Source organism: Pinus tabuliformis, chromosome 9, assembly GCF_031772625.1.
Source record: "Pinus tabuliformis cultivar Carrire ecotype Pingquan chromosome 9, CPIR1, whole genome shotgun sequence".
Taxonomy (NCBI): domain Eukaryota; kingdom Viridiplantae; phylum Streptophyta; class Pinopsida; order Pinales; family Pinaceae; genus Pinus; species Pinus tabuliformis.
In genome coordinates this window covers 1,760,563,966-1,760,591,111 of record NC_142307.1, presented here as the reverse complement: position 1 = coordinate 1,760,591,111, position 27,146 = coordinate 1,760,563,966, and the positions used below count along the sequence as shown (strand labels likewise).

General features: G+C 40.8%; 1 protein-coding gene across 1 annotated transcript in view; it reads left to right on the top strand.

The window, feature by feature from the left end:
* The window catches only part of LOC149155810 (uncharacterized protein At4g37920-like), a 123,945-nt gene that overhangs the window by 45,525 nt on the left and 51,274 nt on the right, over nucleotides 1–27,146 (top strand). Inside the window, exon 5 of the mRNA XM_089446023.1 lies at nucleotides 18,676–18,863. Coding sequence (XP_089302149.1) covers nucleotides 18,676–18,863 — 188 coding nt within the window. The remainder of the gene's footprint in view (nucleotides 1–18,675; nucleotides 18,864–27,146) is intronic.

Genomic DNA, 27,146 nt, shown 5'->3' with positions numbered 1-27,146 from the left:
TCCCAACTCGGCTAGGAACACACAACACAATAGGATGTGCATAGCTTCCGGAGGAGCAGTCCACACAGATGCGACAGTCACAACACACAAGGTAAGATAACTCATTCCAACTCGGCTAAGAACACACAACACAACAGGGCGTGCATAGCGTCCAGAGGAGCAGTCCACACGGATGCGACAGTCACAACACACAAGGTAAGATAACACGTACAACACTCAACGAATGAGTCTGAATGAGTGCAACGGTTGTTACAACAAGCTTTATGTGAAAGGTTTGTCTGATGTTCGGGGAGATAGCCACCACAGGCGAGACAACGTTAACAACATATACAACACATTTCCATTAACAGATTATGTATTACAACAAGTGAAATAGTTCAAGTGTTCAACACAGGTTAAAGCAACATGCATTACAAGTGTTCAAGATTAGTCTTACAACAGTTACAATACATGTGTGAAAACGTGCTGGCTTGTTAGCAGGCTTCTGAATTAAGCGAAAGTTCCAAGACACATCGTTACACCATACATCACTAACCTCGTGAGCGGGGCGTTGGAGCCACTACTTACTCCTCAAAGAAAAGATTACAAACTCTCTTGGCTATGTGGGAGGAGCTAAGGTGAAAAGTTCTCTCATGTACAAATGAGGGGGCGAATTTATAGCCAAGGGTGAAACTGACCCTTGTGGCTGTTCGACTACCCTCATGACTATTTGACTTCCATGAATTTTCAACTTTGCATGAATCTTTGTACAACAAGTGGGTCTCTTGGACTTCCACGTTACATTACATTGATTGACAACATAGCCCATAGTAGAGATGTGGGCGACATGACTCATGACATGACTCGACATGACAGTGCTGGTACATTCGTGCTACTGCTGGAGTGCATGTCGAGCTACAGTGCTGCTAGGTGATGGATGTCTTCATGGTGTAGCACAACTTCACCTCTGCATGGCAAAGTGAGCGGAGTCTTCGATGGTTATTGGTTCGCTCGATGATGCTTTGGCATGTTGTTTTTTGCTTGCATGCTGGAAGGCTTGACAGGGTCCTCTATTGGCGAAAGGTGCATGTTCGTCCGTTCGTCCGTCTGTGAACACATCTCGCATGTTTGCTCGTCTGTCCGTCCGCGAACACATCTTTGCATGATTATTCGTTCGCGAGCACATCTCTTCGCATGCATCGTTTGTTCGTCCGTTGGTGAACTTGTCCTTCTGCATGTTCTCCCTTCGTTCATCCCCTTCATTGTTGCGCCATGTTTGTTATTGTACCTGGGCCTGCAGTCACTCATGATGAATCGACGACAAATCCAAAAGTCTCCTAGTCTACCATGACACATGATCGTTTTAGATGCAGGTGACCGGGAGAGGCAACAAGGTTGCGAAGCGGGATGATGGCTCCGAGCACTGCTGATGAAAACTGCGCAAGAGTCACTGAGTGATGAAGATGGGCAATCCAAGTCGATAGTGACTGTCCACGAGGTTCGGCTCCTCTAGAAGGCAAAATTGCACAAATTTTGGGAGGGATAATCCGGGCTGCATCTGTGCAGTTTCCCGAACGAGCGGGCAACAGGGGTTGGAAGGGAAAATTTGCGCAATTTTCCTGAGGAACAGGCCAGGCTGCAAGGAGGATTAGCAGGTAGGAATTGCGCAGTTTTTGGGAGGAAGTGGTCGGGAGCCTGGCAGTTAGCTGCTGGGTCACTGGCAGCAGAAACTGTGCAATTCCCAAGGGGAACAGGCAATCAGCCGTCGGGAGCTTAGCAACAGAAACTGCACAATTCTTGGAGGGAACTAGCAATCTGCTGCTAGGAGTTTCTGGTGAGGAAAACTGCACTGAGGTTGACAGGCTAGCTTGCTGATCATCTCTACGTAGTTTCTGAGTTGAGCGGACTATTGTCCAGCAGAAAGTTTGCTCATGAAAACTGCGCAATTTCTTGCAACCGGTTCACTGTCTGGAGGACTGACTGGGAAAACTGCGCAATTTTCCGAGAGAGACAGGGACGGGCACTTGGTGTTTGTCCGACCTGTTTGCGCAATTTCCTCAGTCAGGAGAGCGGCCAAGGTTAGTAGCCTTTGCGCAATTTTTGAGGGGAGTCAATCCCGTGGTGGCTGCTGGGTTCGACTGTCCGGGCGGTCAGCATGAAAACGAATTGGATTGCTTGCAATCATTGCAACTTGGAAAGACTTGCTTCTGCGCTGTTCTGGTGACAGTCGATCGTGTCGATGTCGGGGTGATGGTCCGGCTGTCAGAGGGGAGTCGGTAGTCAGAACTTCAACAAAATGTCCAAGTGTGTGAATGATCGAAAGATGCATAGGTGATCATGCAAATACACACTCACATGACTCGACGACGAAACGACTCAAAACATCCAGACACATCTTCAACATGACTGACCAACGGTGCAAGCGGCAAGCGCGACACTTGTGATTGATCGTTGATCAACCGTGACGACGCTTGTGCGGTAGTGAATGTGACTCCGTGTATGAGTGCAACAGAGGCTTTCATAGTGAACACAACAAGTACACACGAAGCGAAGACCTTGAGCATAACCAGAACATGGTCACAAGCATGACTTAGACATCAACATGCAGAAAATTGGGTGGAATGAACAAGCAAGGCAGATGCAAAGACTCCCATGGGCTCGCAGAGTGAATCTGAGGGTGCACAGTCATCAAGTGAAATTCCCAAGGGAGGCTCCGAAATTAGGTGCAGGCCAAAAGAGGGTGGTTGTAGCCGCTACTACACCTCCCCAAGACAATTTGCTCTTTGAATACTCCATAGCAACCAAGAGAAAATAGACAGCTAGCACATACTCTCATGAGTGTGTGTGACAATCATGGAAGGATAGATTGGTGCCTTCTACTTATATGTGGGAAACTTAAGTCGATTTAGCCTTAAAAGTGACTAAAAACCCTAAAAATAATAAAATATGTGATTATAAGTTAAGTAGGTCACAAATCGACCTCAAAGATAACTATCTCAATGATGAAACATAAACCTAGCCTCTTTTAACCCACACATGTGAGCAAAAATTCCTACAAAAGTGTCGTCGTCCTCCAAAATATGCATCTCTCATCAAAATATACCATGGATGACTCAATAAAGTTCTCCGCACTCAAAAGCCACATCTCTTCATCGAAGGTGACCCATCATCAAGCAAACGTCTTCTCAACAAGATGTCATCATCAAACAAAGACCACACCATTAATCCAAGCGACATGAAGTGGACGTCGTGAAGCTAGGGCAAGACATCATCTTCTCTAGGGGGTCTCAAGTCCTCATCATCATCATCATCAAAACATCCCAAGAATAGGGAAATGTCCATCAAGAAGGTGCAATGCTAGCTTGGGGGGGTCCTGTCGTCTTTGGGGTACATCAACTTTCTATGCAATGCCCTATCTCAGATGAACAATGTTTCATGTCCCATAGGAAGAGAAGAGTGTATTTAACTGTGTAGGATGCATACCAAAGTTAACGCTCTTTAAAAAGTGGTCAATGTCCTGGCTTTGGTGGTTAGATCAGTGATCAAATGGAGTTGGACGTCCTCTCTGAAGTGTTGGAGAAGCATCATGTAGACCCTCAAGGGGTGGCGAGTGTACCTAGGAGTAGGCATTTAAAACATACTCGTGGAATCAAGTGAGACCAATATCATTGGTGTAACAATCATAAAGGTATTAAAGTGGACTATATTTAATGTGAAAGACATCAAAATACTTCACACAAGCATTATCTCCAAATGTATTTCTAGCTTATGATTTGTAAACTTTTTGCCGTGATTAGATATGGCAGGGTTATCACAAAGCCCTATTAGGTGCTTCCAACACTAGAGGGATGAAAAATTCCTAAACTGACCCATCAATTAGTAGGTGCAACTGGTCAATGACATGGTAGGGGCTCACTTCATGGAGGATGCCATAGTATTTGTACCAATTATGAAATTCCATCATCCTTGTGCATTATGATGTGAATAGGGAGCAATCATGGGACATGACTATTTTTACTACCCCTCTTCTGCCCTATTTTTTTATTGATTTTCATTTTCTTTTGCATCTTTAACGTGGATTACAAGCTTTTATTTGATTCATCATTGACTTCTTAAAGATGAAACGTTTCATTGTTCATTAGGTTTGGGATAATCAAAGTTTATTTTATTAAGATAGCTCACGTATTAAGTAGGAACTAGGTGACGGCTAATGAGGGGGGTAAAGTTGAGGGTATACTTTTGTCCATACACTTTTCATTTATCCTTGTCAATTGTTTACATTTTAACACTTACGACACATGCATTTCTTTTCTTTCTATTGCATCAATCTCTTAGGGTAAATTTTGTTGGAAACACTGAGAGGGTTGGGGTGTGAATCAATATTTCACTTTTTCTTACAATATAGTATCAAGAAAATTAACCAATAACATCATATCAAAGGAACACAATATCTGTATTATAAACAATTTATTTTTATTTGAGGGAAGCTACATCTTTAGGTTTACCACCTACGATTGGAAGGGATACAACCCCATACTTACTAGCTTCCACTAGGAGGCAAGGACCTCCTCAAGGAACGTACAACTTCCTTCCCTAACACCACCTTGCCACCCTCAACAATAAAAGAAAAAAATCTTGGGCTCCCATACTAGGGATAGTGACCCAAATACAGTAATATACAATTACTGCTATCTCTGCCTAAACATATTCAACTTTAGATCCGCTTCAATAAGTATGTCACTGTAACTCTGACCTCCAATGCAACAAAATATATTCTAATTCATGCCCTCAGTCAACTGCTTTATATATGCCTTAGAATAAATCTCGGATTATGCTTTTAGTAGCTCAGATCTCCCTTAGAAACTATGCTTCAGAAAAGGCTGTTGATCTACCTCAAAAGGTAACTCATATCTGGTTCAAGACTTCTACAAGGATGACATCAAGGTCTGCTCTAGAGTACAAACTCTACAAGAATGACTTCAAGATCTGCTCTAAACTTATACAAGAATAACTTCAAGATCTACTGCAACATTCTAGAAGAATAACTTCAAGATATGCTCCAAACTTCTACAAGATTGATGCCAAAAAGATCTTAAAAAATTGTTCCAAAAGTTCTTTCATACATGGCCTCCCTAATCAGGTCTCTCCTTAGTTCCAGTGTATGAGATATGAACCCCATAACACTTATTTTCTTTGCTTGTTCAACATATCTGAATTTTCCTTGAGCGAATTGCTAAAAGGCCTCCTTCTCATGCCTATGTATAGTGCATTTGGGTTTGAGACTTGGCCGACTTGTCCACTGGCTGGATTGGCTTGTGCAACTGGTAGAATGTATAGTGAATATTCAAAAAATAATTTCTCTTCAACTGTGAGGAGTTAGAGGGAGTTCCATATGCCATTGGAAAGGTCTTGAAATAAGCTTTCGAACCATGTATGTTATACTTCCATTTGAGCTAGGTAAATGGAGTAAAAATGCATTCAAAGATAGGGTATCCAAATGGAGCATAAAAAAATAAAAATCATTTCTCTTCAATCGCGAGGAGTTAGAGGGAGTGCCATATACCATTGGAAAGGTCTTGATGAGGGCTACTGTGAAAATTCCCAAAACTGGAATCCTATTCCAGCAACTGGAAATTATTCTCCTAATTGTTAATTTAATTTAACAATTTATTTACTGTTTGCTACGACAAATATTGAATAAATCACACTGCAACCTACACAAATAAAACTGCGGAAGAACAAATGCTAGTGCACACACTTAAAAATAAGTCAATTATTTCTGGACAAATGTCCCTAGAAAAACCCAACTTGGGAAAACCGGTGCAACAACTGAGGGCTTTATTATTATGCAGTAGTGAAATAATCAGAGTACAACTGGATGCCGAAACTGGAAATCCTACAGAGAAACACTGGCAAAAATCTGGAGACGAATTTTCCTCACCCCACAGACAATCTCCTGGCACAACTCGCCTTCGGAATTTCGGCCCTTTGAGCCTCTGCGTTAGCCTTTGCGCTGCTTTGCGTAGATGGCTGGATGTCTACCATCGAACTGGACTTTGATGAAGCCGTTCTGCCTTTTGCTGACCAGAAAGACGCTTCTCCGACGCTCTGGGACTCCTTCTCGGCCTTTGGAACTGAAAATGTCAATCTCTCCCAACAAATTGACTTTGCCTCTAGAGGCTACTCTGCTTCCCTAGCGTCAACCTCTCTGTGGCTCTCTTGCCTCTCTGCAAATGCACTCACCGGATCTGGAAACTTTCCTCCAACTTCACTGTATCTGCCCCTCTCTTACTGCTTCGATTTCATTAGCTCTCTCTCCGGCAACTAAATGCTGCTACTCAGGAAATCGATCTGCTCATGAAATTGAACTGCTCAAGTGTCTTCTTCATCACCACATCGACCTCCTCTTGTAATCCTTTGTTGTAGCATCAACGACCAAGATTAAAACATAATCAATGGTTTGGTTCATCTCTGGATCGATCCATGTGAGTTTTTAGGTGATTCACCCCTTGACTTAATTAATTTTGATTAAATAACCATATTCCCTAAGTTTAGACTTAGGAAATATTTAAAAACTGGCTAATAATCTTACTAAGTGATTTATAGGCAGAATTTGCAGAAACGATTTCTGTGTTTTGGAGATCTCATGTATTCTAGCCTCTCCACCAAATTTCGTGGCTAGAACACATCTGATGCTACAAAAACTAACACTCCCTCTTAGCGAGGAATGTGTTCTAGTGCTACTGCACACCCTATAGCAACACCCTGTCTTTGCATCATCTCTTGTCACGCTGTTGATGTCTGGCCATACTACCCACCAACCACTGCGCAACTCTGATATACGTTGCATTTGTGCTGCTGCTGACCCTGTTGAACTGTTGCCAACACTGCATCTGCACTGCAACTCCCTCTCATCTGTTGCTGTTGCAACTGCAACATCTGCAACTGAAAAGCATCCAAAATACTGAATCAACTGTGATCAGTATGATGCATCTGTCTCCCGAGTCTCTGACTCGTAGCCTTTGCATTGTCACTGAAGAATCTGCGCTGCTGCTGACTCTGCACTGTGCCACTATGCACTACGCTCCTCAGCATCTGACTGCTACTAGTTTGCAACTGTTACTCTGATACTGACTGCATAACTTGTCACTGATGCATCCTACTACTGAAAACTGTGGGCCGCCGTAGTGAGGTATGTTGGAATTTCTATGTTTAACTCGTCAGAAATTCTTCCTGTACTATCTAATTTATTTCTACCTACTTGTTCATTTACTTAACAAGTTATTTACCATGTAAATACAAAAATTAAATACAAGCACAGTATCAACACATACAGATCATCAACTGAAAGAAGCAAGAACACAAATGACAGTTATTTTTGGACTAATGTCCTTGGAAAAACTCAATGCGGGAAAACCGGTGCAACTATCAGAGGGTTTTATTATTAAGTAGTTTTAGAATACAATCTGGGTGCCAGAAATGGCTCACCCAACAGAGAATGCCCTTGGCAGTAGTACCTCTTAGTCAGAGACAGATATTAGCCCCAATCTGCCCAACGAAATCTCCCAGCGTCAGCCTCTAGGGTCTGCGTCAGCCTCTCTGGCCCAGCGTTAGCCACGCTGGCCCTCTCAGGCTCCGTGCAGCTCCTGGCTGCCTTTGCGTGGCCTCTAGCTGGCTCTGTGTCAACCCTCTCTCGACTTCTGTGCTGATGCTCCCAGTACTATCTCTGCCTCTCTGCTACTGTATTCACTGCCCCTCAGCTGCAACTTTGATCACTCCTTCGATTTCCTCAGCAAGCCCTGCCCCAGAAAATTGAATTCTTGATCAACTCAATGTATTCTCCAAGTGACCCTCAAGCCTCCTCTTATACTTTTCTCGTTGACAATTCAATGGTCGAGATTAAGTCCCTAATCAATGGCTAAAATTAGATCTGGCTTGATCCATGACTTTTGGACCATTCTAACTCAGTTTTATATTAATTCACATTAATATTTTATTTTCCCTAAGTTTAGACTTAGGGACTCCATTAAAAATATTAATTATTTTAATATCTCCCAAATTGGTTAGATTTTGCCCAAACCATTTTTGGGTCTTGGAGATCTCATGTGCTTTAGCCTCTCCACCAATTTTCAAGGCTAGAGCACATCCGATGCTACCCCAAATCAACACTCCCTCTTAGCGAGGACTGTGCTCTAGTAATACTCCTCACTGAGTATCACCCTGATCATCTGGCATTAGTCCTTGTGCTGATGCTAGGCCTGTTACCCAACATCCTCTGCACTGTTGCATCATGCTTGCTAGCCATGGCCCTGCCATTGCTGCATTCGTACGACAGCTCTTGCATCCGTGCTGCTGCTCATGGCCCTGCCACTGCCACTGCTACATCTGCACTGCATCCCCTCTCATCATGCTGCATCGTGCTGCTCATAGCACTGCCACTACTAACTGCTGCACTGCAACTCAGTTACTGAGAAGTAACTAAATGATCTCCCAACTTTGATATCTTTGTTAGGCTAGAAACACTCCCGATGCTGAAGCTCCCTCTGTCATTGACAAGTGCTCCCTCTCTGACCTTTGCGCTGCTGCAACAACAACTCTGTGCATCTCGCATTGCTGCCTCACGCTGTCCTGTGACTCCTGCACTGTAGCTCCCTCTGCCGCTCCATCCGCATCCATCTCTACTGACATCTGCCAGTCCTACTACTCCTCTTCGGGGCTCCCGTAGCAAGGTATAATCCAAGAGGTTGGGTACCTCGAGGATCCTACCCCTGCATCACTTGTAGTCCGTTTGACTACAGCTTGATGTCACCCCACTTCCTCTCAAGTGGCGCATGAGCACTCGTGGTACAATCATCATTTGTCTCCATTTCTTTCTCCGCCCTTGCTGGTGCAACCTTGTTCTCAAAAGCCTTTCCCTTGCTCTTCTTCCTCGGACACTTGCTCGCATAGTGACATAGTTCCCCACAGTGGAAGCATTTGACCTTGGAGAGGTCCTTCTTCTTCCGTTTCTCCTACTTTCCCTCAGATGCTAGGGAAGCATGCTCCTCTTCCTCCTCCTTGATTCTGACCCCTTTGCCGCTGCTTCCCGCCTTGGTTAGCCTTCTGATCTCTTTTTGACGAAGAGCCATCCACAGTTCCTCCCAATTTGGAAGGGTCGACCTACCCAGTATGCTCTGGACAAATACCTCTCAATCCTTTGAGACTGCGTTCAATGCAGTCCTCACCAACATTTCCTCATTCTGCGTGGCCCCTATGGAAGTCAGCTGATCCCAGATCTCCTTCAATCGACCGAGGAAGGTGTCTATCTGTTCTCCCTTCTGCATCTGGTATGGCCACAACTGAATTTCTAGTAGCATATTCCTCTGCAGAAAAGTATGCTAATACAATTCCATTTGGGCCTCCCACATCGCATTTGCAATGTCCTTTTCGGCAATATGTGGTACTACATGGTCCTTGACCCCGTCAAGGATGATGCTCTTGGCCCTCGCCATTGCCTCCTCGTACTTTTCGTTCTCAACTGGGTCAACTGGGATCATTATCGTTTTCAAGGTGAAGTTCTTGAGACGATTTATGTCTAGAACGAACAAGATCCTGGCTTTCCAGACTACGAAGTTTGAGGCTCCGTCTAGTCCGTCCTGATCTCTTACCCCATTCACTGCCATTTCGCTGCTCCTCTTTCGACTCTTCCGAGTCTCTCTACTTCCCTCCTAGAAGTTCTCGGTGTGACTCCCTCTGAGCCTTGATTTCCTCCTTGGAAACCCCTCTGCCAATGTTGAGATGCCCCCATTCAATCGTTAGTGTAGCTGCACCACTTATCTAGATTTCTTGGCTAGAAATCCTCGGCAGCAACTCCCTCCTCCTTGGTCTTGCCCTGTTAGGTATTGTTCTGACCACAGTACCCCACCAGCTTCACTCCGCAACTTACCCACAACCTCCTATGCCCCAACAAACTAAAGGTTAGAGCCTCTAAGCTCTACACAATATCGACACCAGTAAAATCCGCACCTCCTGGCCATGGGCGTCAATCCCTCCTGACTGAGAAAGATGACCGGGCACTGCGTAGGTCAGGTCTACTCCTTTCTGCCACTGTGCTGATCCTCCTCTTGGCTCGAACTGATGACGCAGGCACTGCGTCACCACTTTCTTGCTATTTTCCGCTAGGAACATCATCTGTCACCCGGGGACAACTGTTTCTGTTGCTGCTTGTTCTGCTCCGCTGATGCCCTCAGTTATCGTGTGATCTGCAACCATGCATTGATACCATGTTGGAATTTCTAAGTTTAACCTGTCATAAATTTTTCCTATACTATCTGATTTATTTCTGCCTACTTGTTCATTTACTTAACAAGTTATTTACCATGTAAATATTGAAAATAAATACAAGTACAATATCAAAACATATAGATCATCAACTGAAAGAAGCAAGAACACAAGTGATAGTTATTTTTGGACTAATGTCCCCGGAAAAACCCAATGCAGCAAAAATGGTGCAACTATCAGAGGGTTTTATTATTAAGCAGTTTCAGAATACAATCTGGGTGCCAGAAATGGCTCACCCAACAGAGAATGCCCTCGGCAGTAGTACCTTTTAGTCGGAGATAGATATCAACGCCAATCTGCCCCACGAAATCTACTAGCATTAGCCTCTAGTGTTTGTGTCAGCCTCTCTGGCCCAGCGTCAACCTATTTGGTCCAATGTCAGCCTATTTGGCCCAGCGTCAGCCTCTCGGGGCTCTGCGTCAACCTTTGGAGCCTTTGTGTCTCACATGTTGGTCCTCCTCAAACTTTGCGCAGTGCCTGGCTGCCTCTGCGTGGCCTCTAGCTGCCTCTACGTGGCCTCTAGGTGGCTCTGCGTCAACCCTCTTCCGGCTTCTGCGCTGATGCTCCCGGTACTATCTCTGCCTCCCTGCTACTGTATTCACTGCCCCTCAGTTGAAACTTTAATCACTCCTTTGATTTCCTCAGCAAGCCCTGCCCCAGAAAATCGAATTCTTGATCAACTCAATGTATTCTCCAAGTGACCCTCAAGCCTCCTCTTATACTTTTCTCGTTGACAATTCAACGATCGAGATTAAGTCCCTAATCAATGGCTAAGATTAGATCGAGCTTGATCCATGACTTTTGAACTATTCTAACTCAGTTTTATATTAATTCACATTAATAAATCATTTTCCCTAAGTTTAGACTTAGGGACTCCATTAAAAATATTAATTATTTTAATATCTCCCAAACTGTTTAAATTCTGCCCAAACCATTCTGGGTCTTGGAGATCTCATGTGCTTTAGCCTCTCCACCAATTTTCAAGGCTAGAGCACATTCGATACTACCCCAAATCAACAAGGTATTGATCATGAGGTGGACTCCTCAAGGATCCTGTCCATCTGTAGCGCTCTGGGGCTACAACACCAAGTCACCCCAACTCGCTCTTGGAGGTATGCCAACAAATATGGCGAAGTCTTCCTCCAACCTGGAGGAAAGCCTATCGATCTTTGCTAAATCTGCCTGCTAGTCCTGTTTCTCCTCCTTGTCCTTCTTCCTGAGAGGACACTGGGTACTGTAGTGACCAAGCTTACCACATCTGAAGCACTTGACCTTCGACATGTCCTCCTTCGTCTTCTTCCTCTGCTCCCCCTGTCCCTGACTGGGACCTGATCCGAATTGGATCCATGAAGAATTGTCAGAAGGACCATGACTGTATCAGGTCGGGACAAACATCAAAGAATTAAGAAACAACGATCAAAAACACCTTTGAACAGTGGTAGTTAGCAGCCAGCGTGGAGCGACGAGGACCTCGGTCAAAGCGTGCTGACTGAGGCCCATGGAGATTGCGCAGGAGGCGAAACTAGCCCCTGGGAAGCCTAGATTGGGAAACAGAGGCAGATTTTGATGCGTGATTAGCTGGGCAGAACCCCTCGAGAAGGAGAGGCCTCGAGCACTCGTTCGCATGGAGAGTCGGGAAAATCGTGGGGAAAAGGCTAAAGGTTAAGGTGGGACCTGCGCTCTGAAAACTGGCAGTATTGATCAGGGGCACCCTCAAGCGGTAAGCGGAATTGGCAAAAACAGAGCGATTCCACTCAGCGCCCGACGCGTGGCAAGCGGAGGAGAGAGAAAACTGCCGCTGATTGCGCGCTAACGGTTGAGCAAGTCAACCGCGCGAAACGTGCGAATGGCATCGGATCTGGAGGCCCCAGATCTAACGGCTAAGATCGCGCCCGATGGGAAAAGCGGAATCGACAGGGGATTAAGCCGCGATTTATAAGAATTTGACGTCTGATTTGACTGCCAAGGTGGCAGAAGACTCATTCCACGACGTAACGGAAAAACCGAACTGACGAAGCGAGTTGGCGCAGCTGCAGGAGGACATGTGGCCACTCCCTGTGAGTCTGATGATGACGCCGGAACAGGGAACTCCAAGCGAAGCTGTAGCAGGCGAACCGACGGAAGTGGAAGGGGAAGTGAACAACCATGAGCTCGAATGGCCTTAAAGCCATGCACAGGCAAAGCAAAAAAAAAGAGAGGATGAAACACCGAAGAAAGAAGACAGAAGACAGAGAAAGCGAAGGAAGACAGTGAAGCAAAAGCAGAAGAAAGAAGACAGAGGGTCGAGCTGACCAAAGGCAGCGTCGAGCACCCGCGAGCTTGAGAGATTCAAGCCATCCCTGAGAGGAACTGTCAGGACTGAGCACCGCACTGGGCTCTTTCCATCAAAGACCAGTGAGGTCAAAGAGCTGGTGAGGAAAAGAGTCTGTGCACTCCAGTGGCTTGGGGAATCCAAGAACCACCCTGCCAAGCAAATTCTGTTCAGGAGACTCACATTGAGCTCCTTCATTGTAATTCTCTGCTTTAAGACACAATAAAAGAAGGCCACCATTGAGAGCTGGACCGGAGACGTAGCTGTGGAGGATAGGGTGAACTCCTTATTAAATTGTTGTGTTCTTATATTTGCTTATTGTATTTTGCTGTTGCTTTCCATTTCAAGTGTCCGTGTATTTGCAATCTTATCGATTTGTTGCCTAAATAACATAGACACACACCAGCACATGTCTTTAATACCTTCATTTAATAAATCTTAACTGAGATCACTCATAGGGTAATTATCAGATTAGGACCCTTAGGTGGGAGGGCCACATTCTCTTCCTCCTTCACCTGCTTCGATATGCTGTTGCTGCCACTGATAAAACTCTTTAATAGAGCTTGTCTCAACTCCTCCTGCTGCAAATCGGCCCACATCCTGTCCCACCTTGGCAAGGTGTCTCTGCCCAAGATACTTTTGATGAATACCTGCCACTCCTCTGAGACACTGTTGAGTGCCAATCGCACTAGCTCCATGGGTTGAGTCGCTGCCCCAATAGTTGACAACTGGTCCTGGACCTCCTGAATCTTGGTGAGGAAGGGGTCTATGCCTTCCCCCTTCTACATCCTAATGCATCTCAACTTCTCCTTTAAGTACATCTTCCGCTGCTCCGAAGTACCTTGATATAGCGTAGAGAGGGTCTCCCACATCTCTTTGGTTGTTCCTTTGCCCGCTATATGTGAAACAATATGATCCCTGACTCTGTCTTGGATCAACCTCTTCATCTGTGCCATTTCCTTTCTGTACTCTTTAAGTTGAGCTGCATCCACGGGAATTGCTAGCATTGCATCAGTATAGGTCTTGGGGCCATATTCATCTAGAAGGAAGGACATCCTTGCCTTCCAGATTACATAGTTGGAAGCCCTATCCAACCTGTCTTGATCACAAAGCCCAGTAGTGGCCTTCTCAACAAATGTCGAAAACCTCCTCTTTTCTTCTGCTTAGTTGCTCCTCTGCTATTCGCATTCCTTTCTAGAGTGAGAAGATCTGCTCACAATGACTACTGATCTGCAAGGAAAAATCAAATTTCTTGAGACTAGAAGTTCCTTGAGGAAAATCTTCCCTCTGCGTGTGCTATTCTTCCTTCCACCCGACGCTGGCTTTGCTCTAGTAAATTGTTACAAAAACCATTGCGTCCAACTAGAGATCTGCTCCATGAAAATACTGAGTTGCTTCCTCTGCCTCTAGAATCACTTGGTCTGGAGAGATCGAATTTTTCTGTTCCTCACTCAAAAAAATTGTATCTCCTCAAGTAACTTGGCCTCTTGGCAAAGTGACCACATTGCCCCTGGGAATTTTGATCTGTTGCTCACACTGAACATCAAAATTCCTTCTCTCTTCGCCTCTGATCTCTCCGACTGGTCAACTGCACTCTGATACCATGTGAAAATTCCTAAAAGTGGAATCCTATTGCAACAACTGGAAATTATTCTTCTAATTGTTAATCTAATTTAACAATTTATTTGCTGTTTGCTATGGCAAATATTGAATAAATCACACTGCAACCTACACAAATAAAACCGTAGAAGAATAAACACTGGAAGAAATGCTAGCACACACAAAAATAACACAATTATTTTTGGACAAATGTACCCGAAAAAACCCAACTTGGGAAAATTGGTGCAACAACTGAGGGTTTTATTATTATGGAGCAGTAAAATAATCAGAGTACAATTGGATGCCGAAACTGGCAATCCTACAGAGAAATATTGGCAAAAATCTAAAGAGGAGTTTTCCTCACCCCACAGGCCCCTGACAGAACTTGTCTTCAAAATTTCAGCCCTTTGAGCCTCTACGCTGCTTTGTGTAGCTAGTTGGACGTCTAGCCTCGAACTGGACTCTGACGAAGTTGTTCTGTATTCTGCTGATCAGAAAGACACTTCTCCGGCACTCTAGGACTCCTTCCCGGCCTTTGGAACTGAAAACGTCAATCTCTTAGCAAATCAACTTTGCCTCTAGAGGCTACTGCGCTGCCCCAACGTCAGTCTCTCTGTGGCCCTCTTGCCTCTCTGCAAATGCACTCACCGAATCTGAAAGCCTTCCTCCGGCTTCACTGTCTCTACCCCTCTCTCACTGCTTTGATCTCACTAGCTCTCTCTGTGACAACTGACGGCTACTAATCAGGAAATCTATTTGCTCATGAAATTGAACAGCTCAAATGTCTTCTCAATCACCATGTCGACCTCCTCTTATAATCCTTTGTTGTAGCATCAACGACAAAGATTAAAACATAATCAATGGCTAGGATCATCTCTGGATCGATTCGTGTGAGTTTATAGATGATTCATGCCTTGACTTAATTAAAAACTAGCTAATAATCTAATTAAGTCATTTCTAGGCGGAATTTCCAGAAACGATTTTTGGGTTTTGGAGATCTCATGTATTCTAGCCTCCACCAAATTTTGTAGCTAGAACACATTCGATGCTACAAAAACTAACAGCTACGTGATGATATAGTTCTTCTTTGAATTTGCTTTGGCTTTAACCACTTTTTCCTTCATTTTCTTTTGACTGTCAGTTTTGCATTTGAGGGCTTAAACCCTTTTGCTTTTTTGGGCTTCTTGAATTATTATCACATGCTTTGTACATCCCAATTCAAGGGCATCATCCCTAAGATTAGGACTTTAACATCAATGACAACGTTACTCAACAATGACCCATTCACCCTTTGACATCAATGACAACTTTCATCCAACAAAATTTTCAGGCCCTTACTCAAGAACGAGGAAAGCATGGAACCAACACTGGTGACAAATAACAATCAACCTGAAGACAGGATAAGGGAGAAATGGAAAATGTTAAGCATGGGTTATCATGGAAACACAACATCAATCAGAGCCTCCTATTTGTTCCCCTCCTAGAGAGGAAAGAAAAGCTTCAAGGGGGGTCACATTGCACTAGAGGAAAGTGATAATTACCAAGGTGAAGCATGGGATCAAGGATACAACCAAAAGCATCAATCATGCAATTCAACCTGTGATCCATCCATACTAGAATGACCTTAAACATTAAACGAAAGCACTTGATTATAAATATGGTTAATCCGTCTTCATTGGATAAGTAGGCTAGATGGAATAAAGCACTGATCGGAGTATGGATGGGAGGCATTTGTGGCTAGCTATCTGTGAATCATCATAGGGCTACTCACTAGCTGAAACAATTGGTGGGGGGGTATTTTCTCCTAGGTGTTACACACTTGGGTGGGTAACAGGTAGCATTTGCTTGTTGTAACATTTTGGTCACTGATTTTTTTGCTACAGGAATTTTTGGAATATGCTCGTTATTGTGGACGACTTAGAGGTACTAGAGCTTGGTGGAACCCACCTATAGTTAGCTGGTCTTTGTGCCGTGCTACACCATACACATGGATCACCTAAACCTTATTAGAATTGTGGGATGTCATTGCTAGTTTGATGGGTACCTCCTCATGTGACATCATCTTGTTTTGGGAATTTGAGAGACATTTCAACATTGACATGTTGACATATGAAGACTTCTGGTAACTCTTGCATTTGTGCTCAAATCAGTGAGGCTTATCATTAACATGACGATTATCATAACTGTGACATGCTCTCTTTTCCCTCTGCATTGTGGACCATTTGATCAGCCCCCATCGCTTCTCCTACATGCCCGCTGCAGTTCATAACCTCTTCCTATTCCATTATTTTTCCAATGCACTCACTTTTATCTCGACTATCTCCACTGTGGATTCCACCTTCCACACCAACGTTACCTGCACCATATCCCACCAACAATGTTGTATCTTGGATCTCCCACCAACAATGTTGTATCAGATTCGGTTTACAAGTGTTGCAAATTTAAATAAAACAGAATGTTGTAGGAGCCTCTGGTTCAGGTTTCAACCGTATTTTATAGAGTTATCTTTAGAAATAAACTCTGACTGCCTCGGATTTTGAATTTATGAGACCTAACATCAGATGAAACTTTTTTAAAGATAAATCTTTCCAAAGCTCGAGTCTTGTGCTGCTGCTGGGATTTCTATAAAATATTTTCAGTTTGTGATTTCTTGGGAAATTGTATGTGACCTATACACTGGAGCGTGGTCCATCTGAGAGCGACATTAGTTTTACCTGGAATCTCAATGACAAAACTACTGTAGCCAGTAGGTGGGTGTCTACAACATCCAGTGTTGACATGCATTTGCCTGTCAAAGATTGGAGCAGTTTAAGCGATTCTAAAATTGTCAACAACAATTTGCAACTGCCCATCATTAAAAAAATTATACATATAGTTGCAATCAATGAAGAAAGGGTTCCAGTTTGAGGGTTCTATCCTCAGAAGCAGTAACTTTTTTGCCATTTTTACTGTTGGTTCACTACATCATATTCTCTTTGCATTAGTGTTACGTGATTATTGTGGTGCTGTTCTGATATGTTGTAAGTCTGTCCTGTTCATGAATTCTTTTTTTCAACCTCACCATTTTCTTCCGGACTCTACCTCCACCAAGTGAATTAGTGTCTTGTGTTTTAGCTTCCAGAGTTGAAGATAATGAAGATTGTAGCTGCAATCATACAATATAGCCTTAAAGGTCATCTCCATTTCGTTGCATTCTAAATTTACTTTTGATGATTACAGACCCGTCTTCGTGTATTGACATATTATATCTGACCAATCATTAATATGTCTGGGCCTTTGGACATTTTGGAGCACGCGGATGTGTTTTTTTCTGTGTCTGAGCTTTTCCTTTACTATCTTGTTGAAGTTGTGATATGTGTGTATATTGTTTATAGCCATATGAGAACATCTTTCTATTAACTTAACTCTCTTTCTTCTTTCCACACGACATTATGGCATGTGGTTTCTTTCTGTTATTCTGCAAGTTTCCTTTCTTGGTTTCACAAAGGTGATGATTTGATCTATTTTTGCATTATAATTTTGTCTTTTGGGCAAGTGCTCTTTCGAACTCTCTGAAGTTAACTATAAATCTTGGACCCTGTTTTTGAAGCTGGAGGCTCCACCTTTGCTGTTGCATGTTTTTGGTGTAGTTTCTTTGGGCATACGAGTCACTTATTAAATAAACTCCACTATACCAAAAAATAATGACAACAAAATCATAGTAGTAACTTGTTTGTGCTATATAACCATTGCATATAATAGGTTTGCAATCATATAGATATTTGTTTGACATGTAAGTCTCAGCTTGTTTGAATTTCATGGATCATTGCTCTAGTCATTATTAAATTACATAAAATTTGCTGTGTCAATAGATAGAAATTTGTCCAAACTTATGGAAATACATTGCCATTGATCAAACAGAGTTTACAAGTGAGTGAGGGAGTGTTGCTTGTTTTCAGTTACCTTCAACCAACTTAGAGGCGTATTAGTGTTTATGAGTGCTTTTTCCTAGGCCATTTGAAACTCTTCTTAAACAATATATTAAAGGCAACTGATCAACTCTTGTCTGGATTATTATTATTTTGAACGATTGCATTTGCTCTGGACACTGCCTCTAATTTCCTTAACAATCTTGTTTTCTTTGATTAGGTTTGTTTTTCCATTGGCTCCATTTATTAGCATCTTAAGTTCCAGGAACTAATTATTATTTAGGTATATGGAGGATTGGTGCTTCTTTTGAATCAAAACACTTATTACATGTCAAGCTTTCAAGTTTCAACTGCTTTTCATTCCTAGTGATTACCTTTGTCACTTTTGGATGTTAATATTCTTCCTTTCTATGATGTGTTTATCAAATTCAATCAACTAGTGGGCGATCATTTTGTATGCATTGAAAATTTGAAGCTTGTAATAGATTACTTACTGCTAAGAGCTTCAATCAAATGTGACAGTTTAAAATTTTCTGTTTCATAATCTTGCTTTTGCAGGCAAAAGATATCATGTACCACTTATATATGGTTGCAAGAGAGAATCTTCAGCGACTTGTCCCAAAAGAAGTCCGAATAATCAAACATCTTCTATCACTGGAAGATCCACAAGAGCGCTCTGCAGCATTGGCAGCTGCTTTTTCTCCTGGACCTGAAACCCAAGGGAAGCATGTGGATATGTTATACACGTAAGATATGCTTTCTTGCTGCTTGAACTAATCTACCTTGATAGAAGTGAGAAATACATGTATATAGCATATGTATTTTAATTCTGTTGCTGGCTTCTCCCCTTGTCCTCTCTGTATTTTTCAATGTTAAGACAACACTAGAATCAATATTAAATAAGTATCACCTTTAGCTTGGTTAAAAGGTACAAAGCCGAGAGGGTTTTGTTTCTAGTTTTTTCGTCTTGGGTTGTTCCCAAGCTAATTGGAAGTTTGGAACATTTGTCTTTTACCCAATGTTCCGGAAATTCTACTCTTATATCTGCACTTGTTAGGGAAAAACTGCATCATTTTTGTATTTGTTTAAACTTATTTGCTGATCATGATACATGCATATGTGTCTACATACACACACATTAGTGTCTAATATGTATAGCAATTGACATGATAATTTGGCCTTTTATGTCCTCTGCAGTATTTGTGGGTTTTTGGGTAACGAAGAATGTTACTTGTAATGGACAAAGTTCATTTATTGAAGAAAAGTCCAACATGACGACAATAGATAGAAATCCATAAAAGGACAAATATATGTAAAATAGAGAGTAAGATATGAATTATTGATATGATATACAATGTCCTATGTGACAATATATATCCATATTGATGGATTCCGAGGTTCATAGGTGATGTCTTTTTATTAGGTAATGTTCTTAGTTAGGATGTATCAGGGTTGCGGGGGACATGCTCCCCCCCTTGAATCCGCTCCCGGAGTGTGTTTCTGCAGGGAGCGAATTTCAGGAGCGAGCTCGCTAATTTTTTTTTGTTGTTGTTGCAAAAACATTCCAAACACAATTTTTTTTCAAAGAAACAATAATTTTTGAGTGGGGCAGCCTAATGATCAAGCCTATGGCCCTAAAATTGATATGCGATTCATGGTAATGTTAAATTCTTAAAGTAAAAGGATGAGACACTTTTACTTAAATTTTCAACATTACCATGAAATGACTTGGGATGTTTGAGAGTGGTTCCGACCTCATTCAATTTCATATGGAGAAAGTAGATTTTTTGATCTCATTCAAAATCCAACAGAGTTATTAGTTTTTCAAGATTGGGGGGGTTGCAATATTTCCATTGGATTTTGTCACGTACTAGGATATGAAACTCGTATTTAATCAAGAGCATCAATCCCTCTATGTACCTTGATGTTAGTGACATTGGCTGTTGAACTCCTCTATCATGACCCCACTAAAAATGTACCCACCACTCAAACAAAATCTTGACTTGACATGCTATGTTTTTTAATCTTATGTTAATGCTTAGACGGTGATATTAATGACAAAGATCCCTATACAGATCCAGAGGTAATGACAAAGATACCTCCGGATATTAATACTTAGAGGGTTGACATTAATGACAAAGATCCTTATTTTCCAACAAGACTCAGAAATTAGACATTTTTCGTGGCAGCAAGAGGCGCAAGAATTAGCAATAGATAATAGATTTACTTGTCTTTTCTAGTTTCTAGTAGTTTATATAACGGTTGACTCTTTCATATTTATTATGATATTTTTTGTAAACAATATATGGCAATTTAAGTTTGAAGTTTGAATTTGGCAATTATAACTCATTGGTAATGAATTATGAATATGATGCTTCGTGAAAGTTGAAAGTTGTTTCATTTCATTTCATTTTATAACATTGCATTTCATGTTAGAATTTTTATATAATTTCGGTGATCAATGATGATAAATGTTATGTATTGAATTTTGAAAGCTTTAAACTTTAAGATTGATGAATCATGAGACTCGATATGTTGTATGTCACTAACTTGTGGACATGGTTGATGAAGATTATAATTTCTAGATGATTGATGTTATATGGTTCAATATATGTTTTTATGCTTTTTATATCTTATTAATCATTCTACATGCTTTTGTTGACATATATGCATCAAAATATATATTGTATAAAAATTCGCTCCCGATTCGCTTCTGAACTGGGAGTTTTTGAAAATGTTGCTCCCGCTTCCGCTCCTCGCTTTTGCTCCCGCTCCCAAGTAACTTTGGGATGTATAACTTCATTTACTTGTTTATTATTATTGTTCTTCTTGTTGTTATTTATTTGTGTTTATTACAATTCCTTCCCTTTTAGAAATGCTTTATGATGAAAGCATAAGAAAGTTATGCCTTTCTTTTGACTAGAACTGCTAGCCCATGGTTCTTCATTCTTGAGTTGGTGATGGTTGAGGATATGAGACGAAATGATCTTCTAAGAATTGAGCAGAATTATCGAATTGTAAGGTGGTCTTACTGCCCTAATTTGTTTTTTTGTGGAACATTGTGGTTATAGGATTCCCGAGATGAACTTTTATTATGAGATTCAACTGTACATACATCAGTATTCTTTGGAATATAGGCCAATTCTTTTTTATTAGAGTGACGTTGATACATTGATTGGTTAAGGTATTGACTTTTGTGATTAAGATGTTGATTAGGTTGCTTTGTAACTTGATCTTTTCTTCTAACACTTGTAGTGTTTTTTTGATTAACTTTTGGTATTGTGTCTTCTTCATATACCCGAGTCCTTTTTTGATCACTAAATTTCTATTAGTAACCATTGTTTGTACTTCAACATCTAAATACGAGGTCCTTCATCCTACATTTACCATATATGGATAAGTACCATTAAGATATATTATCCATATATGGGTGTAAAAGAAGTAGTACAAAAGAAAAGGTTAGATATTCTTTTCCTCTGTACTACTTTTTTTTCTTTTAAAAAACAATTAAAAGCAATCCCTATCCTGTATTGTTGTAATACAATAGATCCACCCTATATTGTTGTAATATAAAAGATCTCATAACCTATTTTATAATTATGATCTGTATCATAAAGATCTATCTAGTGATCAGCAATCAATTGATTTTCATATCCTTACTTCAACTGGGTTTGCATCTTCTTGAGCTGTGAAGTTGATTGGATTTGTATTGGTTCCCTTCTCCACAATTTGAAATTTTACACCCAAAGACTTCTCTAGTTACATAGGTTCGGATAGTGTTTCTTTGTTAATCAATACTTTTTTCTTGGTAAGTTGTTCTAACTTGTTATGTACCAGTTTCTTATCATTCTTTAGTTTTTTAATTTGTGTAAGATTTGATCCTAATCCTTAAGCATACAAATTCTTCATTTTTCATTGGCTTATCTTTTTGAACCCTTTAATTTGTTCAAGCAACCTTTGATTGAGATTCCTTGTGCGAAAACTTTCTTCATCTTTTTGTGATAATTTCATCTCGAGATCTTGATTCTGTTGTTCTAATTTTTGATTGCATTGCTTCATATTCTTTGAGTTCTTGATTTGCAATGTTGTTAAAAGCGCGATCGGGATTAAAACGGTGCCGGGAATAAAGCCGAAAAAATCGGCAAAAGCGGGAAAAAAGCGGAAAAAAGCGGGAAAAAAGCGTTTGGCACAAAAATATTCATTTTTTTTCATTTTTGTTTTCAATTTTTTTAATATCTAAACCATCTACAACATAAAATAAATACATTGACACATAAATATGATAAAAAAACTAATATATAAGATGTTTAATATCATTTCTAGCGCTAAAATCACACATAACATTGAATCATGTCCTGAATAGTAAGTCCTGAGTCCCAACTCAGCCTCAAAATATCAACAAAAAATATGATAATGTATCTCATCATGTCATAATGTCATATACAATAAAATGAAAGTCTAATCCTAATGATTTCCTCTGCCCCTCTTGCGAGAAAATGGCACAACTTTCTCTTTCCCTCTAGATGTAGAAGCTGGTGCCTGTGCTGGTGGAAATGGCAGTGGAGTCTGACGTGCTCTAGAAGCTGAAGAACTAGTAGTAGCAGCTACAGGAGGCTGAGGTAGACGGAGACCACGTCCTCTACTGGTGGTAGTGGTAGCCCGGGTAGGCGGTGTCACCTCCTCCTCCTGCTCCTCCTCCTCCACCTGCTCCTCCTCCTGCTCCTGCTCCTGCTCCTCCTGCTCCTCCTCCTCCCCCTCATCCTGCACTAACCAATCATCAGTGGGATCCATGAGAGGCCTCTCGGTCTCAACCCTCCATTCAGCAGTGGTGTCAACCCCATCCAATGAGATGGCTTCCGTATCAGGTGTCCTCTCTAGTTGTCTCACCCACAATCGAAGATTGTAGTAGACATAGACCATGTCATTAAGTCTATGGGACTCCAACCTGTACAAAGTTCATGAAATAATAATTAATAATTAATATTATAAAAAAAATATTGTTTAAAACTTTAATGAATTCAAAAATTTATTTGGAAATTTGCAATATTTTAAATGTTTAAGTGTTAACCTATTGCGCTTCTTGTTGTGTATTTTTTCAAATACACTCCAATTGCGCTCACATCCCGAGGAGCTGCATGTTTGGCTGAGGATGCGTACGGCAAGCTTTTGCAAAAGGGGTACTCTGCCACCATACATCTTCCACCATGCGTCTACAACAAAATTACAAATAAAATTTTAAATAAACATCAGAAAAAAATGGAATTTGAAGAGACAATGAAATTTGAAACAAAGTTACAAAGTACAAACTAAAAAATAGCTGGCATTTTAATCGTCCTATCAGTGACAGCCATCTCAAAGCCAAATGTGCCACCTGACATCTTATATGTCTCAATTTGTCTAGAGATCTCTATACGTTGTTCTGGAGATCTCACCATCTTCTGGACACAGGTTAATAATCCTTCCACGACCTCAGCATCAAAATCAAACCCACATGCATAAGAAAATGCAGGGTTCAGGAAAAGCCCAGCAGCATGAATGGGACGATGGAGTGTGTTGTTCCATCGCTCATCAATGACTTCCCATAGAAGGAGTTGTCTCTGAAACCCATCATCTCCCTTATCATCATAGTAGGACCGAATGGCTTCTTTGGCCCTGTCCATGGCTTCATACAAATAGCCCATTGCGGGCTTCTCACCATCAACCAATCGAAGAACCTTTACCAAAGGTTCAGTAACAGCGCACACCTCCTGCACTCCCGCCCAGAAGTCTTCCTGGTATGAAACTAGTCTGCACACGGCCTCTCCTTCTGGTTTGCGGCTCATTGACGAAGCACGCCACTCCTCTGAAAGAAACATTCTCTTCAAATCCCACATAGAATTCAAGAGGGATTGAAGAGATATGAAACTCGTCGCAAATCGTGTAATGGCGGGGCGCACCAACTCTTTGTTGTTGGTGCATTTTCTCATCAAGCTAAGCACAGATGTGTGATTGTAAATAAATTTTGTGATGCTTTTTGATGAGTCAACAATCTCTTTGACAAAGGGAATTTTCCCTATGTCCTCTAACATCAAATCAATATAATGGCTAGCACAAGGTGTCCAAAATAAAGTAGGATGTCTGTCCATAAGCATTCTACCAGCAGCAACATAATTTGCAGCATTGTCCGTTATGACTTGGACAACATTTTCTGCACCCACCTCCAAAATAAACACATCCAGCAAATCACATAAAGTTCTTGCATCTTTGATTTGATGAGTTGCATCAATAGATTTGATAAACATAGTCCCCTTGGGACAACTAACCAAGAAGTTTATAAGGGTTCTCCCCTTTTGGTCAGTCCAACCATCTGACATAACAGTGCATCCTGTTTGTGCCCATGATGCCCTAAAATCCTCCAATCTTTGGGTGTAGTCACGCTTTTCCTCTTGAAGAATCCGGCCTCTGAAATCATGAAGAGAAGGGATTTTGTACCCTGGGCCAACACTGGCAATAGCATCAACAGCAGGTTGGAAAAATGGATTATTCCTTACAATGCTGAAAGGAATATCACTCCAGAGGAGAAATTTTGCCATCAACCTATCAGCTTGTTCTTTTTCAGTTCTTTTTAGCATTGAACCGATAGTTGGTTGTGAACCAGGTGTGGTTCGAGGAACAAAAAATGATGATGCAGCTACCGGATTGACTGACGCTGCAGTAGAACCAGTGCCACTTGGCCCACTTCCTTCAGCTGACCTTTTTAGTTGCCTTTTGAGTTCTTCTTTGGCCTCTCTAGTGTGCTCTAATTCTCCCAATGCTCTCATGGCTCTTTGGATAATTTCAGGATTTGTATTTATACAGGGCCCCACATCACGTCCAGGGATTTGTGCAAGGTGGAACTTCAACCTGTACACCCCCCCGAATATCTCCTTTCCACACAACTTGCAATTCAAGTTTTGTCTATCATTCGGAGCTTTAGGTTCATCATATTCCCAGAAAGGATCCAATTTCCTTGGCATGTTTGTTTTTGAATTTTGAATTTGCAAACCTATGGAAAAATAAGGATTAGGAAATAGGAATTTAGGATTACAAATTACAATTTAGCATTTACAAAATTACAAGTTACAAATTTACAAAATCCCAAGTTACCCAACCAAATGGCAAATGCCAAAAAACAATGAAAATAAAAAAACATAAACAATGTTTAAAAAAAATGAAAAAAAAAAAAAAAAATTGGTTCCCATAGTCATACCAAGTTACCCATCCCAAATCAATGAAAAATTACAAAAAAATCTTTAAAAACAATGAACATTGAAAACAAATGGTGCCCATATGAAATTTCTCAACCAAAAACAATGAAAAACAAAGTTTATAACAAGGAAAACAAAAAAAAATTAATCTACATACCGTTTTTATGGACAAATTGGTGATCTTGTCTTGGATTTCTCCTAAAACCACTTGGATTCGCTCCCAAACCCTTCAGCTCTCCTCCACAAGGCGTCTCCTCCTCCTCCGCGCGGCGAAAGTCAGAAATGACTAATAAAAAATCGATTTTCATAACTTAAATCCCGCTGCCCCGCGCCTCGGCGCTTTTTTCAATAAAAATCGCGATTTTTTCGAAAAAATTGTTATAAAAAAAAGCCCGCGATTTTTTGGGATAAAAATCGCGATTTAAGCGGGATAGTGATAAAATCGCGATTTTATCGCGATTTTAACAACACTGTTGATTTGTCCAAATATTTTTTGACTTATCTTTTAGGTGAGAAAATTTTTCATCTTTTTCTAATAATTCATCTCCAATTATATTTTCGAGATCGTTATATTTTTCTCCTTGTTTAACTAGTTTGTCCTCTAATATTTTATTTTTTGTTGATGTTTTGCTAATCCATCCTCTAAGGTTTTTATTTGTTTTTGTGGATTACCTTGATACTCTTTCATATAAATGATATACCACACATTGGACAAAAATGATCACATTTTTTTTAAAAACTTCGTATACTCCAACCCCATTTTGCTAGGACATGTAATCCCAATTCTCACTTATTTATGGAATTCATTGTTTGCTGCTCACTTCTTTGATAATTAGTGGGTACACAAAATTAAGAGTCCATGAAACTGACGCACTTTAATGACTTTCTTGATATGCCTAAACACTTAAGACTCGACACTTCGTTTGAAATGTACAAATATTTTTTTGTTATATGCGTTTATTTATTTAATTTCCTTGTTTCTAGGCTTAATGATATTAAGCTTAATATATAAAGGGGGTTACATTTATAATCAATATGAACTTGGAACGCAATATTTTAATGCTGTTATCCTTATTGCATTAACCTTGGGTCAATTTTTTGCAAAAATACTATAATTAATTAATCCCTTTTTCTTCTCGTGAATTAAATAACACCTTGATTTTATATTATATTTTTCTTAGCCCCTTTTAATTTATCGTTTTGTTTTAATACTTGGATCGAAAACTTTGACTATAGGTTTTGATTAATAAAGAGGTCAACTCCCATGCATCCTAGATGCTTATGATGATGGTAATGACAAGGAGTAGATATTTAATTGTGGCTAGTTGTTGCAAAATTATGGCTTGTATTCCTGATTGGTTGTATGAATTTTGTCACAACACCATTTACAACTATTATCTGACTTTAACCACAACACAACCTATGTGGCATAATGACTATCAGTATTGCAAACATCAATTTTATCACGATAAAATCCCAAAATCACGATTTTTTGGTCTAGCCGATGTTTTCCGATATTTTGGTGGCATCTTAATTTTGCCGATGTTTGCCGATTTTCATTGATATTTTTTCATTTTTTGACGATATTTTGGTTTTTTGGACCCTTGCCAATTTTATCCCAATGCCGATGTTTGCAACATTGTCTATAAATTCAAGGTGCAGGAAGCTATAACCATTGAAAATGCACCTGATGTTCCTTGTTCTTGTGATAGGTCTATAATGAGTGATTACTGTTTTGGTGGCATCTTAATTTTGCTGATGTTTGCTGATTTTTATTGATATTTTGCTGATATTCTACGATAT